The following is an 18,047-nucleotide window of genomic DNA, read 5'->3' on the forward strand; positions in this document are numbered from 1 at the left end:
TAAATTATTTTAATATTCATTTTTTTTCCTGTTCTGTTTGCTCTGTGCATATTTAATATTCACTTCTTGAATGTGTATCACCCTTGATTGGACTGCGAGATGAGGAGGACTCTGAAATTTCTTTCATTAAAAAGGATTGCCTTATAAATGTTATTTGTGCCACAGCTCTTCCCCTGCAGATTATTTTCTAAATGTTGTGTACCCTTATTGAAGACAAGGAAAAAAACGGCTGCAACCCTCCTTTATCAGCCCAGCACATGGAATATGCTTACATGGTCGATGGGCATGTCTAAGAAGGCTTGTTGGTTGTAACTAGTCCCTAAAGAAATGTTTCCATCTTTCCTGCACTACATTTCTCCCTTGCTTGCATGAGCTCTCTCTCTTCCCTTCTTCTTCCCTTTTTTTTTCCTCATTCTCAGACTTCTTATGTGTTTTAGTATTATGGATAAACATTTTTAAGTTGACTTTTCTCAGCCTGGAAAGCCTATCTCTGTCTTTAAGTGCCCACATTCCTTTCCATTGCCATGGAATGCAAATGACAAAATTCTGCTTTTGAGATATTTGCAAAATATATTATTATTATTTAACTGTTTTATCTAAAAAGAAAACAAGTATCTGTGGCTTTCCTGGCATCATTTGAGTTCAATCACGGTCTCAGAATGCACACAGACAGGAGGTCTGCTACTCCACCACAGAAGGTCTGGGTTCTTTTCCATCCTCACCATTTTTGGCCCACATTATGTTTTCATATCACTCCTGTTACCTCTTTGTTAATTTGCCCATAAAACAGATGGACTAACAGCTATCTTTTTAGAGTTTTGTAGGACAGGGAGAAAGATCACTTAAGAGTGTGTAATAACAATATTACTTCACTATAGGGGAATTTAAACTTAATATTGTGTGTGCTAAACAGCTCGCAGAGAGATGTTTTTCTATCTGACCTGTATATTTAATCGCAGTTTTAATCTTGAAGGTCATATTTCTGTTGGCTCTCACTTTGGCCGCACAGGTGGCTGAACTTCATGGTTTGCAGGCAGATTTCCTTATCTCTCTTTTTCAAGGGACGCATTAGTCTTGATTGCTGGAGTTATTGTGAAGTAAACAGTTAGTAACAAGGTGGAGGAGGTGGGTGAAGACATGCACTTCAGCAACAGGATCCTACAGATGCCATTTTAGAAAGCAAATATTTTACCATTTAATTGCAGCACAGGAACAAAAGGGTAGGTATTTTGATGTGGCAATTTTTAGTTTGAGGAGCTGATAAAGTGTAAGGAAAGTGTCCTAGCAATAGCAACAAGACTTCTCACAACAGAGCATGCCTTTAAAAGAGGCGTTATTAGCTCGAGATCTCTCTCCTGCTGGGCAGGACTCTCTGTAATTGTTCTTGTAGAATAAAAACAATGCAACTCCCATGAAAAAAGACTCAAAATAACTAGTAAATACTAGTTTTCTAGTAAAGGTAGCTTAAAAAAATAATTGGACATTCTTGACTGATTTAATATGGTTTGCCTAAGTAACACAAACTTGTCACCCTTGTTTGAAACCTCCACCGTATTTTAAAGCAATTCCATGTCTGATATTTTTTTGAAGTATCTACGATTGTTATTTCCAGCACTCTTAGTTAGTGAAGAGCATTTCTTTCTTCGGCAGCCTTTTTTTTCCTTTTTCCCCCTTTGTACAGCTCTGAAAATAACAAGCTAACTTCATAGTTTTATGAATAGGGACCATAATGAGACCAAAGTATATATGTTGATTAAAGAAAAAAAAAGAAAAAAGGTTGAATTCCTTATGAAACAGCAAAGAACTGACAGCTTTTGGGCCATGACTCTGTTCTGCAGGACAATCAAAAGAAAAATTTACTTTACATTTTTTAGTTGCACATTTTTACATTTTTGCTATGCTACAGCAAATGTCATTAAAATAGTCTGTATGGTTCTACCTTTGGAAAAACAGAATTATGATGCTGCCTTTTTTTTTTAGCTAGTTGTAAAGCCTGTTCCTGTTTGGTTTCCAATTTTGCCTCTAAGTGCTAAGAATGTAGATTTAATTCATAATGGGAAAGAAAAATGTGCCAGAAGAAGATAAACATGATAGCTATTTAAGAGACACATATTTTAACATGTGCTTAATTGTCTTAATTAAAGCAAAGCTTTAGAAGCATCATTACAACACAGTGTATTTTACTGGGAAATCCTTCATAGAAAGCTCGTTGAAAAACTTCATAGATACGTAGATGTACATAATAGAACAATGGGCACACTGTTCACTCCCCAGTGATCAAGAGGTTGATCTTGCTTCATCTCTTCACCTCCCTTAAACAGGTTCTGTGAGGAGGGCTACAGATTAGTGCTTGGAAGACACAGCACAGAGACTAGCTCTGGGCAGGACAGGGCTCCCCACTCCAGCTCTTAGGAACCTCACTTGGAGAGTTCCTTTCCTACTTCAGCTGAAATACTATGTCTTCTTGTCGCAAATGTTATTCTTTGCAGAAAGTCCTCAATGGCTCTGTCTCACCATCTGCCGAATCATTCCAAGTGTGTAGTGGAAGAGGGGAGAGCAATAGGGCTGTAGCAAGAGGAAGATAGAGAGCTATCTTGGCCAGAAGCAGGAATCACAGTATGGGTCATAATAGGGACTCCTTCACCTGCCCAGGGAAAGGTGGATTCCTGTGTCTCCTTTCATGCTGGCCTTAGGAAGAGCTACAGCATTTCCTAAGATACCTTCAAGGTGCAGAATTCTATACATACTGACATCCGTATGGTGCTGTCTGACAGTATACATTGGGAGAGCACAAACTGCACCTTTCTATCACTGAAAAATTACAGTGCTGCTGTTTCCTTCCCAGGCTTCAAGCATCAACAAATGATTAATTTATGGAACTGTGAAGAGGAGGGAAAAAGGAAAAAAAAATACCACTAACAGAAAAATTGAGAAGTTATTCTACATAGAATCATTTACTTCACAACTCTAAATAAGAGAGGGGTGTTAAAAATAATCATTCGGTGTAGAATGTGCAGTAGCAGAAAATGTGTGCACATGGAATCACTTTCTCATGGTACTGAATGATTGTTGCATAGTGATTATCTACATCTAGTGTAAGAGAGGCATTAGCCCAGTGCAGTGTTGTATATATTCTCAGAAAGCTCTCAATGGATGGCTTTTTTCTTCCTGCTTCAGTCAGTATTCCAAAGATACTGTGATGTCCATACTATGTCCAAAGATACATATAAGGGGATGTACGCAACCTTCAAATGCATTTCTGTCTCATGTAGACACTTTCTGTAATTGCCAGAAGATGGTGTGTGGTCTCTGGGTAGGAAGGAGATGGCAGTCTGTATCCTTACAAATGGAAGGAGCTGATGTTCAGTGAGCCTTCAGCCACCAAAATGATGGTCTCTGTATGATGTGATAAAGCCCTCCCGGGTAATGGAGATGTTCTACATCTACACTGCTCCCTTCCTACTTTACTGCATCTCTAGGAGCTTTTGAGATGGTGTCTTCCAGAGCTTGTGTACAGGTAATCTTGGTGTGTGGTTCTCTCTTCTTCCATTCCTTGTTTTCCCTGATTGTCATGGCCTGCTTCATCGTAGGATTTTCAGAAAATTCTCAGGACTTGTGGCAGACTGTGCCAATGCTGAGAGACTTAGGAGCAAAGCAGTGTCACCCCCCCACCGCACTGGAAAAGCAGTCTCTGGACATTCTCTGGACTGTTCGTCATGACTTGAGTGGATGATCATCAGATAGCTGCATTGAGGGAGCCTGTAATGACAAAACTCAGTACAGTCTTCTACAAGAACTTCTGTAGAGCCATGACCTGACTTCAGAAGTCTTTGTAAAAGATTACATTGCATCCTTGCAGAAGATTGCCTTCTCTGGAGACAGAGCCTTCTTAAGTCCTTGGGGAAGTCCTTGGGGACTTCAGAAGGTTTGGATTTAGTGTTTTCTGTAGAGGATTTTGAGTTTCCTACCACTGTTATTGCTAACATTTATCTATGTAATTGATGGAATCTTTCTGAAGATTAACTGATAATCTACAGGACCTTCTGGTCCTTCAGATTAACTAGATCTGATGGGACTGAAGATTGAACGTCCTTCCTTCCTGAAGGTTTTAAAAGATGAAGAGAGTTAAGGGCAGTCACTGTCCTGCCTTACTGTTCTGCGGTCCCATTTACTCAGTAAAACTTTGGCAACACTTTTGAGGAGAATCAAAGGTCTTCTCTGCTCAGTAACAAAATTTGATGCACATCTTACATTGTCCTCAGCAAGTAACATGTTTCCGTTCTCTTGCAGGTATCAAAGATTTGAAAAAGCATTTCTACTAGCTGTTGACATAGGTTCTCGGGACCTATTTATGGTGAGTCATCTCTGGAGACAGAGGCTGTTGTCAGGATGTTAGTTGTCAGCTTTTTGCACATTAAAAAGGATCCGTGTCATTTGCAGCCTTAGACATATACTGAAGACAGAGTTATTCTACCTGGCTTGCCCCTTGCCATCTCAGAACTTGTCAATGGGGATCGAGTGTCTTTAGAATCATTGACATTTTCCCTAGTGTGGCCTAAAGGCTACTCTTTATTTCCTAGGAATTAATGTTTATGTTTTTGAACTTTCACCTTCTTCATCTGTCATGATGTGGGTGAATGTCATCTTTCACTCTAATAAGCTTATACGTTTCTAATCCGTTCCTTTAAGATGTTCAGCTGCTGAGTTCTGGACACAAGAGCTGGCCATATCCTGGGGATCCTGAATGCTCTCAGTTTGTCTCTTAGGGTTTTGTGAAAAGTGACAAATTATGAACGCTTCTACAGGTACTTTTAAAACAACAAAGCTCAGCAGCATCAACCCAAGGGTTTTTACATTTCATGCACTCTCTGCCCCCTCCCATTTAATTAGCTACAGAAGTAAAATTAACCAGCTCTTAAAAGGTCTTCTGTGTGAGCTCTGCAGGAGGCTCTTGTTTTATAAGATCTTGCACCACAATGTCACAGCGAGGTCAGATGGACAAAGCCAGTCATGCTTTCCTAGTCTCTCAGCATGTTGCTGCTCCACAGCTGATTTCATTGTTTTCAAAGAAACAATAGAAAAGGGCCTTGTTAAAAAAAAAAAAAGGCCCTTTGAACGATTCCTTTGCTTGACTCTTTTGCATAATGAAGACATTCTGTTGTTTAAATTAAGCTTTGACACTAGATGTTAATATCATTTATCCCATTAAGTCACTTGCCCTGCTAGTTTGATCTTGATATTTAAATTGTATGTTAAATTACACAATTAAATCCTACTTTTATGGGTTATGAAAATTCCCTTCTAATTATATAAAAAGTTGTGTGAACCTTTTGATGTTTTTTTCACGGCTCTAATCATCTGGCTTGTTCCATCTAATTAGAAAGATGTGAGTATTGCGATAAACTTTTCTAAGTATGCATCAAAAGACTGTGATGGAAGTGTCAGGCTTTTAGGAAATTCATTATGTGTTTTATATATACCCGCCTTGATTTTTCCTCTTTTTAGCTCAGCCTTTTTGTTTTGTTTGTATTAACAGTAAGTTTTTCAATGCCAGTTTTATCCCCAGTTGAGGTGAGCCCTGCAGCCATGTGTCAATGTCATTTGGCCCAGCTCTTGGCCTGACGTCTCAGGGGCCCTCTCTCATTTGGGCTGATGACATTTCATACACAGTCTTTCTTCTTGCCCTTCCTCTGCTGATGGCAGCACCGAGGAAACTCCAATGTTGGGGCAGGAGGTAGAGGCAAAAGCTGCTGACATGGGAGGGAGACAGCAACGCGTGGCTGTGCAGGCACATCTCCCCATCCAATCTCTCCAGTGCCCTTAAACATAAATGCCCATGTAATTCCTCCTGGCTTACATTAGAGCAAGATCCAAACCAGTTCTGCATTATTCTTGTTCTCCTTGCATTACCTTTGAGGTTCCTCATAGTTTCCTGCAGGTTATGCAACTAGCAGCACACACACCTGCCTCTCCAAACCCTCTGTCACCTCTCCCTCCTCTTGGGAAAAATGTCCTTTTGCTAATTCGTTACCTAAGTGAGGTGCTAATGAACAAACTTTACAGTTAGCTGACTAAGGCACTGCTGCAGGACTTCTAAGTACAGGACGCAAGAAGGTTAAAGGTGCATAGCTCATAAAAAATCTGTGCTATGGTAATTTCTAGGGAATTGGGCTTTATTGCACGGAATACTGTGTAAAAATTAAGTAACCTGCTCACTAAAACTTACAGTTCTTCAAAGTACTAGCGTAATAACACTACTGCTAAGCAAGGTGTGCGCATCCTTCACTTCTGCTTAACACATAATACATAATTTGTATGTACTGTTTACATAGGTCAAAATGCAATTAACAGCATACAACTTGACTTTACCTATATTTAAAGTATTTGTAATGGCGTGCAGTACCAAAAAGTAATAAGTAGGTCAATTACTTGTACTGTTGTTCAACAGACCTACCAAATCGGTTTGTAAAACCTCTGTGGGCTTGAAGAGTGATGCCACCTTATTTCTTGTTAATTTAATAGGATTTCAAGAAGTAGTAGTAGACTAAGGAAAGTATCTGATGGCATAAGCAAAAAGAAAAAGAAAATTGTTTATTAAAGGGAAACAGAAAAGGAGAGAGTGGAGTAGATATATCAGAGAATCGAGGAGGATCCACATTGAACACCTGTCTCCTGCGACCTATGAGGAAATATTCTGTATCTTGGAGAGTTTATTCTGAGCGAGATTTCTTTTCATGAAACAGAGCTCTGCAGCCCTCCTGATTCTTTTGAGATTGCAAAGAAGTTTGAGGGAGTGATATCTAAGGCGTGATTTCTTTCATAAAAATGAAAAAGAAACAAAAAGAGCTCATGTCTTAGCCTTGTAGCTATAGCGTCACTAGTATGATGCCATAAGACACATGGGCACTGCTGTGTCTCCCCGTAAGCTTTACCCTCACGTCACATCTGAGTCCATCAATTATTATCATCTCCTACAAAGTTCAATAAAAAAATAAAACTGAAAAGGGCATAATATCATGAACAACAGCTACATTTATTGGACAGCGACTGATCCAATCTGTGACAGAAAAGATCAAGCAACGCAGGGGTTGTTAGCTTTAAATCCTTTTGTAGTATGCCTCAGCTCTCAGCTGCAGAAAATTCAAAAGGCCATCACACGTACCAAAGGTAGCAGAAATGCAAGGAAAAGACACTTTAATAAAAGTGTCAGATCTTGGGTGATGCGCTGATGAGGAAAAGTGCATGTTTCGAAGACGTGTTGGAATGTTGCCCAGAAATATCCCATAGACAAATGCTCATCGATGTTTCAAATGACTTCTGCTCACCCAGGGCCGGCTCTGTGAGTCACAAAGAGGAGGGTAAAAAGGGAAGTGTCCAAAAAGTAATCAAACTGTTAAATGATAAAATACAGCCCTTTCAGCAAACTCCTGATCAGCAGCTGAAAATCGTCACCGTTGTTTTGGAGAGAGACGTGATATTCAATGTGATAAATTCTTAGATAGTGGTGTGAAAAAATCTGCAGCAAATTAATTCTTTAAGTTTCCCTGTCCCTCTTGAAGGCAACATGTAATCTAGTGGTTTTCTTCATCTTTTATTTATTTCCTGGTCTTATCCTGCTCAGAGATCTATAAAATCTTAGAAGATGTCATTTTGACATCTGATTTGAATGAGAATCACTTAAATTTTAGCTGAAACGTGCAGTTTTTATACAAAAAAAATTCTTAACTTTCCGAAGTTTTTTAGAGATGGGAACAAGAGTATTTAAAATAAATAACTGATCTTTGTGGCAGCAACTCGAGGATCCGCACCAAAAGTCCCTTGCCATCCTACTGCTATATCTGTGCTCCTTGCAAAACCCCCATGAGTGAGTGATGGGTACTGCAAGAACTTTGTCATTGGCTGTGGTTGTTTCCATTGCCTCCCCAGGTTTATTATTTAAATCTGCATTGAAGTAGACAATACCTCCCTTAGTTTAAATTACAAAAAGAGAGGCGCGTTAATTATAGTCAGAGTGCATTTTAAAATAGTTGAACATAACCTGCCTATATGTTCAAATCTCTGTAAGCTCAGACTTGTTGGAGAGCCCTTAGGTTCTCTATTGTTATCTAAATAAGCTGACAATATCTACAGCTTAATCTTCATAGAAATCATACCTTGCTGCTCAGGCCCTTTCTCTGACAGCCATGTTAGACCTACAAAGAGAGGAAGTGCAAAGTTCACAACAAGTTCAGAAGTCAGTACTTTGCTCCAAGACACTTGCACATTTTTTAAGTCACACCTGTGATTGTAGTTAGAAAACGTTGCCATCTCCTCCAGATTGTCAGACTCCTACCAGTCTGTACCACCTTTTCCTGTGCAAATGGTCCCATAACTGTTTGTTCCTCTGTTTGTTTGTTTTTTAATTAAATAAGGGAAGAATACAGGTGACACCTTTAGCAATTAGGGGTAGGATGGGAGGAACTCTGCCCAGTGTTCTTGATTTTCTTCCTTCCTTCATCTGTCTCTGTTCCTGCACAGAGCAGCCCAGGCTGTGCCACCAGAGGAGAGGGTTAATTGTATCTTCGTTAATGGGATGAAAGAGTGAAACTTTACTTCAAGTTTCAAAGGACCAAAAACTGAAACCATAAACAAAGGCCACTGAAACTGCAACTTGTCAGCAGGAATATACTCTCCTGCAAACTGTGCTGCAAGTAATGCATGTGTTTCACACCTCAAAGGTTAACACAAAATAAGAAGACTTGCAATTCAATGTGGAATGATGCACTCTGCTGCAGCCTTGTTTTTTATCTCCAGATTATGGGTTAGATCCAGAGTATTGGCAACTATTCATGCTAGGCAACATTTTTGAAAAATCATCGTGTGTTTGTGACAAGGAGATCCAAGAGTGCCTCAGGAATCAGGAATCATGTCACCTGTATAGGAGTTAAAACCTTTGAGCAAATGTCATTGTTCATATTTCCTCCTGTATCAGCACAAGGACAAACAGCCATCTTAGTCAAAGAACAACAAGTGTTTCACGACAGCCTCTAAACGAAAATTAGTCCTCTCCCCAAATAGATTTACCACGACAGTCATACTGGGTGGAAGTTTTACAAAAAAATGAGGGAAGAGTTCCAGTTCTTCCATTGTGGTAACTCAGAGCCTTCTGGTAGCAACCCTCTTTTAATTTTTTGTACCAATCAGAATTTCCTTAAAAGCACAGAGGCTGGTTTCATTTGTACACTAAGTCAACAGCTTCACTTTTATCAGTGCATGACTGGTCACCATTTTATCCATTGTTAATAAGAAATGCTGTATTCACCAGCACAAGTCAGATAATAAATGTGCATTGAGAGGGAATTAAAATGTAAAGCTAGGTTCATCAGTTCCATCTGTGTTTGTGATCTAAATAATAAAAGAACCTCTTTCTTTTAAATTCCCTTTTGTTATGCCTATGAGATTCATTTTAGATTAATCTTTTATTTTTCTTTTATTTCCAAAGGACATCCATTACCTTGCTGTAGATAAGGGTGAATTGGCACTAGCTGAAGTGGCAAAGAAAAAGGCTAATGACATTGATGCAGAATCAATAACTACTGGAATTGGTAAGAATTAATGGTGTTTAAAAAGCCCTTTTTGTTTTAATCAATACTTGTCCTGTACAACACTGTGTTATATTTGTGGGGGTTTAGTGGTTCGATTGTACTGTTTTATTTGAAAGTGAGACGGTGTTTTTATTCATAACTGAAGAGTGAAGCTTATAAAAATGACAGAGCTTTACCTTTCAGTGCCCATGTGAGGACTGTGTCAATGCAATAGCTACAGAACAGAGAAGATTAGCATATGTGGCTATGTAGAAAAGTTCAGGCTGCTGAAAGTGAACTCAGATTCCTCTCAGGTTGGGACCTGAATCCAAACATCTTTTCTATGCCAATGTTAAAGGCCAGGTATGGCAATCTCATTCACCCATTTGCTTGTAAATGCAGTCCCAATAACTGGAGTCACATCGTTACTACATTGGAAGCATTCAGAGGAAGCATTTACTAATGAGAACGTAAGGCTTAGAACCTGGCTGTAAAGTGACTGCTTCACACTCAATGGGTTCCTGTAGTTTTGTAAAGAGAATTGATTCAAAAATGGCAATTTTAGAAAAATTGCTCAAACACAAACAACTTCGCAGATAATGGAAGTTATACCTCATTCATTTTCTCCATGTGTTTCTTTTGAATTACTATGAAGAGATGTGTACAAATAAGTAGACTATTATGATTCTTCAGGCCTAAAACACAACCCATGCAGAAAGTGTCTACAGGAGTCTAGAAAGCTGACCTCCTGAAGAGAGAAAGCAGGCAGAGGGGGAAAGAATGGGCACAAAATGTTTGTGTAATATATGCACAATGCTCATTTGCTTATCTCACCTTGAATATTAGATAAAGCCACTTCTGTCCTTGCCCCTTGCCAAGAAAACAGTGTAACTGGCACTTGGAAGAAGGCGTCAGAAAACCTCTGAGATTTTGAACAACATAAGGTTCTTTTTGGGTCCTAAAAATCAGAACCGTGTACCTAAGGTTTTAGCCAGAGTATATAAGCAAATGCCATTTGAATGTATGGAAGCATAGAGAGGCTGTATGTAAGTTTGTGAAGCTGTTTCTATGAGTGCAGATACAAGTTGCCGACTTACAAGGTACAGTGCAGTGTCACCATCTTACCTCTCCAGCAGAGTAGAAATCAAGCAGTGCCTATCCTGAACATTTTTCATTTTCAAGCCGAGGTCACTTTTGCATCCCAGCTCTGCCTTTATGCAAAGGTCTATGACCGCTAGAATTGCCACGAACTACATTTGTTTAGGTCATCTTTCACCAGGTACTCTTTTAAAGTATACAGTTATATGTCTCATGCTTTCTCTTCTCTTATTTGTAAGTAGCTGTCCTCTGCACCTAATAGCATTGAGGTGCTGAAGAGTTGTTTCTAATCATTATCTATTCTCTCAGTGTTAGTTGTGTAAAAATGCACTTAATACAGAAAAATAAAACCTTTATCTGTCTTCATGTAATTCCTTGCAAACTATTATTAGATTTCTGAAGGTAGGCAATTTTGAAGTTTGCTGTCTTATAGACACTGACACGAAAAAAAGGGATAGAAAAGAAACCCGAGGTAATCACAAGTGTCTTACTAGCATGTCAGTGGTAATACATGTGTTACTACCGTTCATTACAAATGTGCAGGCACACAGCATTCCCCTTCTTGGGAGCAGCCCTGGAATTCCCCATAAGCATAAATTATTAAAGTCATTTTATATGATAGTCTTTAAAGTATTCTCATTTGCTGAATAATTAACTATCAAGATGACTTAAAATACTTAGTAAATTCAATGCCCCTGGGACAAACTGTCAGTGAGATTCAGTCTATTAACAGTAATGAATTTGCATCCAATTCATTTTATATGAAAATAAACCGGAGTCTCCCATGAGTTCATTTCAATTCAGATTGGATCTCACCTTAAACACTTGAAATCTCAGCCACAGGTTTTGTTTTATCGTACTTGATTCCATGGACCTTTCTTTTTAATGTTTTTATTTCAGAAGCTGTTGTTAGGAAAAAAAAAAAACATATATATATATATGCAATGATGAATGAGTTTTGTGAACCCAGTGATAACAAAAGAAGACTAACAAGTGCTTTCTATGTGAATTACTACATTTATCTAATATTTTGAGAAGGGTGATGAAAATTGTACCTGCACCAGAAGCTTTAAAATAGAGTTCCATACAAGCTTCTGTCTCCTATTTATCTCCTGAGTCTTCATCACTGGGCTCCTGCTCCCTGGGGCTTTCTGCTGCTCGGTTACCAGCGGTTGTACTTCCTAGGTCAATCCCCAAACTCCTTGTATGCCCACTTGAGGCTCCCTCAAGGCAGCAAGCTAAGCAAATGAGACCGAAATTATGCTGAGCACTACCTAAGGGAATATGATTACAGCATATTTCCTATATATGCTACAGTATAATGTTTTGTCCTAAATAGTATGGGTGTGAACCTTCATCTGCATCTGGTGATATTTCCTGAGCTAGCCTGTCCCCAAAACTCAGGTCACTGCTACCTGAAAATAACATGAGTTAGTGCTCCTGGCCAGTTCCCAAGCTCTTGAGAGTGCTCTGATTGCTCCAGATATATTTCATTTGTCAAATATTTCTGTATACAGGGCTTGCTTCAAACATCATATACTTAAAACTCAAACTATTGGAAAAGTTTCAAACCCTTACAAATAATATAGAATGAAAGTACAATTTCAACTTGAATTTATAAATGTCATCTATAATCACTGCTGGATTCCTCACGTATATTAAATCATGATTTGTGTCAAGGTAAAACTAAAAATAGATTTATTGTTTCAAAATTTCCTGAATTTTAGTTGTCCTCAGCCTGTCACTAGATCATAGTTTGCCATGCACTGTTTCCAAGAAGCCAGCATCAAAAGAAAGAATGCCTGGGTTTGAATGGTTGAAACACCTGTAGAACTTTAGAGCATTGTAGTTTCGTGAGAATACTGCCGAGCAGGATGAAGCATCAAGTAAGCTTGCTGCTATTCCCTGCCTATGGTTTTGGCAGAATCAGATATTTTGTTCCACTGATTAAAATCTTCTAAAGAAAATTATTCTCGTAAGATTTTATGTTTGACAGCCTGTGAAAAATGCATCTTGAGGCATGAGCAGATTGAAGTAATGGTACCGTACACCTCTGAGTATACACTACCAGTCTCCTCTTTCCTCGCTCCCAGTTGATCAGCAGACCAGTGGCTGTAGATGTTGTCGTTACCTCTGCCAAAGTTTTCCCATTGAATTATTTCTGTAGTAGACCTACAAGTTCCTTAATGAGGTCAGGGAGTTCTCATTTGGCCTTGAATATTGTGTGCACCTCATTTCACTCTATTAAAGCAGAGAGGATTTTCTTCCATGTTAACGTTGCATACAGGCTTACTAGTCATTTTGTTCATGGGTGTAGCCTCCCAAGTGCACTCCTGGACCAGAATTAACCAGGTACGATGTTGTCTGTGGTAGAAGAGTGCATCTTCTCAGTGAACTGCAGGCTGCTAATGTAAAACTTGGGTTACAAAGAACTGACATGGCACAGCCTGTTAAGAAATGCCATAACTAATAATTATCATGGAAGCGAAGAACTCAGCCATTCAGACATCATTGCTCAATGAATACCCAATGAAAAGCATATGCAGACAGTGTCAGAAAGTTTCCCAAGGCCAACTTCCAACAAATTACATTAGGGCCTAGCAAAATGATTTTAACCTTCAAATCAATAGCTTTTACCCAAAAGGGATTCGTGTTGTGACAAGATAGATGTATGCTGCATAGTTGAAAGGCAAATTGGGAAGCCCGGTATTTCTACTTAGAATTAAATTCATAATATTAATAACACTAATGTTAAGGTAACATTTCTAACAGAGCTGTCGTAATAGTGAGATGGGATATCTCACCAATTTTCACAGAGGCTGAGGTCTAGTTTCTTACACTGTTCATAGAATGACATTCAAACTGTAGGGGCCCTAAAGCTTTCGCCTTACTGGCAAGGAACATCACCAGCTTCTGCCTTAAGCAGAGAGTGATCATTTCTTTTCGGTTCTTGGTATTTTACCTGGAATGGCTTACATGTTCTTTCTGACAGTTCTTAATTGCACATGCCGTGGTTTTCAAGCAGTCTGTCTGAGGCATCAGTCTGGCATCATGTGCATCCTGCTGCCTCCAAATTGCTTGTATCTTGCTCACATCTTCACCTCTTCCTAGAGTCCAGATGAGCCCACTTGCATTTCAGACAGCATGTAGAACTGTCCGCTTGGTTATGTCACCTTTCCTGGCCCTGCATTAGTGTAGCTGGTAGCAGTTGTTCCTCTTCTGATCATAATGACTCCTTGATGTACTTTTTCTGACACTGATGACAAAGCCTTCTTCACTTCCTGTTCTTCCTTGGCACACACATCTTTCTTTCTATCAGAATTCAAGCAAACTGAGAATCCCAGCTTTATATTTCATGGCATGAGTTTTATTTCACTGCTTAAAGTATTGATGGCGTGCTTAAAGTATTGCCGACTAGGCAGATGAACTGTGATCTGGGAATACTTGGGGGGCACCAGCTGAGGCTACATTTTTGAGTTCTGCTCCTTTCAGTTTAAGTATCAGACCTCCCATTGATTTATTTAGATTTTCAGTTTAAGTTGATCGTAACCCATGTAATCTAATATTTTGCTTTAGTTTTTTACTTCTCTACCTGTGTCAGAGCTCACACAGGATTTGACACAGAACCTGCTAAACTCAATGAGGGTATTTTTACCATCTTCGGAGGGCTTTGGATGGGGATTTTAGAAAGTAACAAGGAATAGGCCTGGCCTTACCTGATTCCTGATCTCTCCAAAAAACAAATGACGAAACCCACTCTAGAAGGACATTCTGTGTGATGCTGTCAGCCCTTTTGTGTCCCCTGGTTTCAAGAGGAGCTGGTGGCACCAAGCTCTTGCAGGACAGAATCCTATTGCAGTGACTGTTCTTAAGTCACAGCCTGGCATCCCAGCCTCGCTGAAGGCATGACAACGTGTTCCTGCACATCTACATGGATCTGCTGAATCTCCTTCATTCTGGTATTCAGCTTTTTGTAAACTATATTTTTAGTGTTCAAACTGCTGGTGAGGTTTGCACTGTATCAAGAGGTTATGGGGGCACTAATTGCTCCCCTCCTTGTGTTCTTTTCAAGAAGCGGAGTCATTTGTTTAAGTTCAGGTCTATAGTAATGCCAAACTATTTTTGGCTCCACCTCATCTCACCCCTGTGCTCTCTTGTGTCATGATGTCAGTTTTGATCTATACCTTCCCATCTCTAGACAGCTTTGCCTAAAGACATAATCCTCAGCCCCTAATAATTATATGCACATCAAAGGCTAGCTGGTTTGCTTAGCTGCAGAGGTCTGCACAAAGATCTGTGTATCTTCACTTGAAAGAGATTTATAGTTTTCTGTCAAGCTTTAGAATAATCGTGGCATGCCTTTTTCTTCCTTCTTCTTTTTGACAGATCCTTGACCGCTACAAAACCTGATTTTAAAACTCACCACTATATGCCAGAAATGAAGACAATATTCTTTGTAATATTTTAATTGCAATGATTCCCATATTTTTAATATCTGTCAGCAGTAAAAAATATGTCCCATTTAATGTGAAGAATGTTTAACAAGAGCTTATAGAATACCATGATTTTACCTTCATTTTAAATGATGTATAGAGTTGTGGAATCACAGAACTGTAGGGGTTAGAAGGCTCCTTTAGTATCATCGAATCCAACTCCTGTTAAAGCAGAGTAGAAAAAAGTAACTGAAAGAAACAGTTTGGGGGAGTTAAATTTTTGCATATATATATATTTTATAAACAAAATAATTGCAGTATTTCCATATTCGAGATATTGAAAGGGGCTGTCCCTTTCTATTTTGTATTTGTTGTACTTGTTGCATGGTACACCTCTTGGCACACATCATTTCAGCACATTTCTAGCTTACCCCCTCCCCCTAAGTTGATGCACGTAAACAACAGAGAGTGGATGATGCTAATTACCAAGTAAACAACTTATTTTCTGTAGCAACATATCAAGAAGTAACTTACTTCAAAAGTGAAAACCATTCACACTGAGATTCCATGAGTGAAAATGTTAAATGACCAAGAATTATTCAGCTTAAAAGGTCTCAAAGGGATGCCCCTGGCATGGCATTGCAGTAAAGAGAAGTGAATACTCGATCATTAATGTGTATGTTATTACTAGCAATTTAAATAGTATATTTATATAGTTCTCTATCTAAAATAAACACAGAAATTTATTGTATGTGTAGAGATGCATCACAAGTAAAAAGTCTATGGTCAGTCAAAGGTATGCTTTTTAAAAGCAAGGCATTAATGCCCATGTCCAGCCAAAATCTCTGTATGGATTACTACTCTTTCCTTCCCAGTTTTACACACTTTGCACTTCCAGTCAAAATTCAATATTCTTTACTTCCCCGTTCTGACAGAATGGAGCATTGCTTTCCACTCCGTGAAGCTTTGTATGTGTGCCTGGCATATACATGAAAATTAACAAAAAGCCCTTTAGTTTAAGTTCTTTTCATTAAATTCTGCCGACACCATCCATCACCTTCACGAGAGTGAGCAGCTGAAAAATTTTGTATGTGCCACTCTGAAAATATAATCCTCAAGACACTGGGATAATCAGCCAGTTCAGGAAGTGATTTTGAAAACTTTGAAGTAAAAGGTGATATGAAGGGAGATCGTTCTATTAATGCTGTTTCTTTTCCTACTGCTTTCTTAACATTCACTGAATGCCAAGTATTTAGGTGTCAAATTCTACAATGAGTTTTTTCAGACAAGCTGTAATATACCAGAAGTAGAGCTAGGCTCCTTATTTATGGTAGTCACATTTGAAAAGGCTCAAGCTTTGGAAATGCATATAGAAATTATCTCAGGATATGGTTGAAATGGCAGATTGATGGCAAACATTTCTACATGGATGTAACCTGTGTCTTGCCCGAAGAAGGGCTTCTCCAACATCCATGCTGTTTTTTTCTTGCTAGCTACTCAAAATGGAAAAGGGACATTTGGGGTATCGGGAGCTTGAGTTCTTGGTACTGACTCTGCATACCGAAGTTGATTTAAATAAGAAGCACACGTAGTTAAAGTAACTGTTGAAACAAGCTATCAAAGAAATTGATGCATGAAAAGTGCCTTTGCGTGGAGAGTAAACGAATACTTTTCTGGGAAATGGGTTTTAACCAAATACAGTTTATATGTGAGTCAAACACAAGTTTTTCTGGCTCAGTGTAGGATACCTGGATGAAACTTAATGACCTGTAATTCACTGTAGGTCAAACTAGATGAGTTGTACTGTATCATTATAGTATAATATTCATATGTACTGGATTCCTGTCTTGCCTACAGCTCTGTGAAAAAGCCCCTGGTAAATCTCCCATTAGCTTCAAAAGGCCCACATGTAGGCTGAAAGACTGCAGTTAGAAGCCACATAATGTATATTCACACATCTCATAGTATGCACGTGTGTGTGCACATAAGTGGGTGTTATGTTTACACATACACAGCCAAAAACTGTCCAGTCATAAAAATAGCTCCAGCTCTGAACATGAGTGCTAGATTAATTATTGGATGTTTACATTTTGCTTCATGACATCAGCATCCACAGCTGGTTTTTGTTGTTGTTGTTGTTGAGTTTTTGGTTGGTTTTTTTTTGTTTTTTTGTTTTTTTTTTGGAAAGAAGAAGAAATGATCACAGCAGGAGGAGCTTTCATAATTGCTGTAGCTGGCTGGGAGCAAGGATCTGTGAGTTCACGCTGTGTCAGAGGCATGTTTGTCTCACACACCCTTGAGCCATCCTCAAGCCTCTAGGTTTCTGATAGAGAACTTACTGGTTGCATTTCTATGCACCGAGAAGAGTTGGCAAACACATATTTGCATGGCAGTTGGTATGTGTTTTGTCCTGTTTGTTCTGCGTAACATAACGTGATGTGACAGGTTGCAATTTATCACACCGGCGGCATGACAGCAGAGGAATGAGAGAAGAGGTATAATGGTGGTCTGACGCAAGGCGTTGACTTAACATTAAGTTGTAATATCTCAACATGAGGCCTTTTTATAATTGCCTACCAAATAATTATAACCAAATATTCTCGTGCAGGTGAGTTTCAGAAGTGAAGATCGGATATTGCATAGTCAACATCAGAGGAGGACTGTAGATGAGTTTGGAAAGAGCAATGCTTGTCAATGAGAGACTCTTTGCACATCTGCTTTCTGATCAAACAAATAAACAGAAACACTGCAGAACCATTTATTTATTATATCCTCTTTCACTACATGCCCTGCTGCACTACAGGCTGGGGATACCATGCAATTGCTGCTGGCAAAATCAGAGGTTGGAATTGTTTTCCTCCAAAGACTGCTTGAGAGACTGCTTGACAGTATATCCTCAGAAAACTCCTTTATCAAAGCTAAAGGTGTTTGATGACCTGATCTTAGCTCTTGT

The 18,047-nt window shown here is 39.0% G+C and overlaps 1 protein-coding gene across 1 annotated transcript in view; it reads left to right on the forward strand.

The window, feature by feature from the left end:
• Window positions 1-18,047, forward strand: part of WDPCP (WD repeat containing planar cell polarity effector) — a 96,526-nt gene that overhangs the window by 53,274 nt on the left and 25,205 nt on the right. Inside the window, exons 12-13 of the mRNA XM_065739591.1 lie at window positions 4,291-4,354; window positions 9,482-9,584. Coding sequence (XP_065595663.1) covers window positions 4,291-4,354; window positions 9,482-9,584 — 167 coding nt within the window. The remainder of the gene's footprint in view (window positions 1-4,290; window positions 4,355-9,481; window positions 9,585-18,047) is intronic.

The sequence above is a fragment of the Cyrtonyx montezumae genome, unplaced genomic scaffold (assembly GCF_038088225.1).
Source record: "Cyrtonyx montezumae isolate F1298 unplaced genomic scaffold, pur_monq_1.0 scaffold_24, whole genome shotgun sequence".
Lineage (NCBI taxonomy): Eukaryota > Metazoa > Chordata > Aves > Galliformes > Odontophoridae > Cyrtonyx > Cyrtonyx montezumae.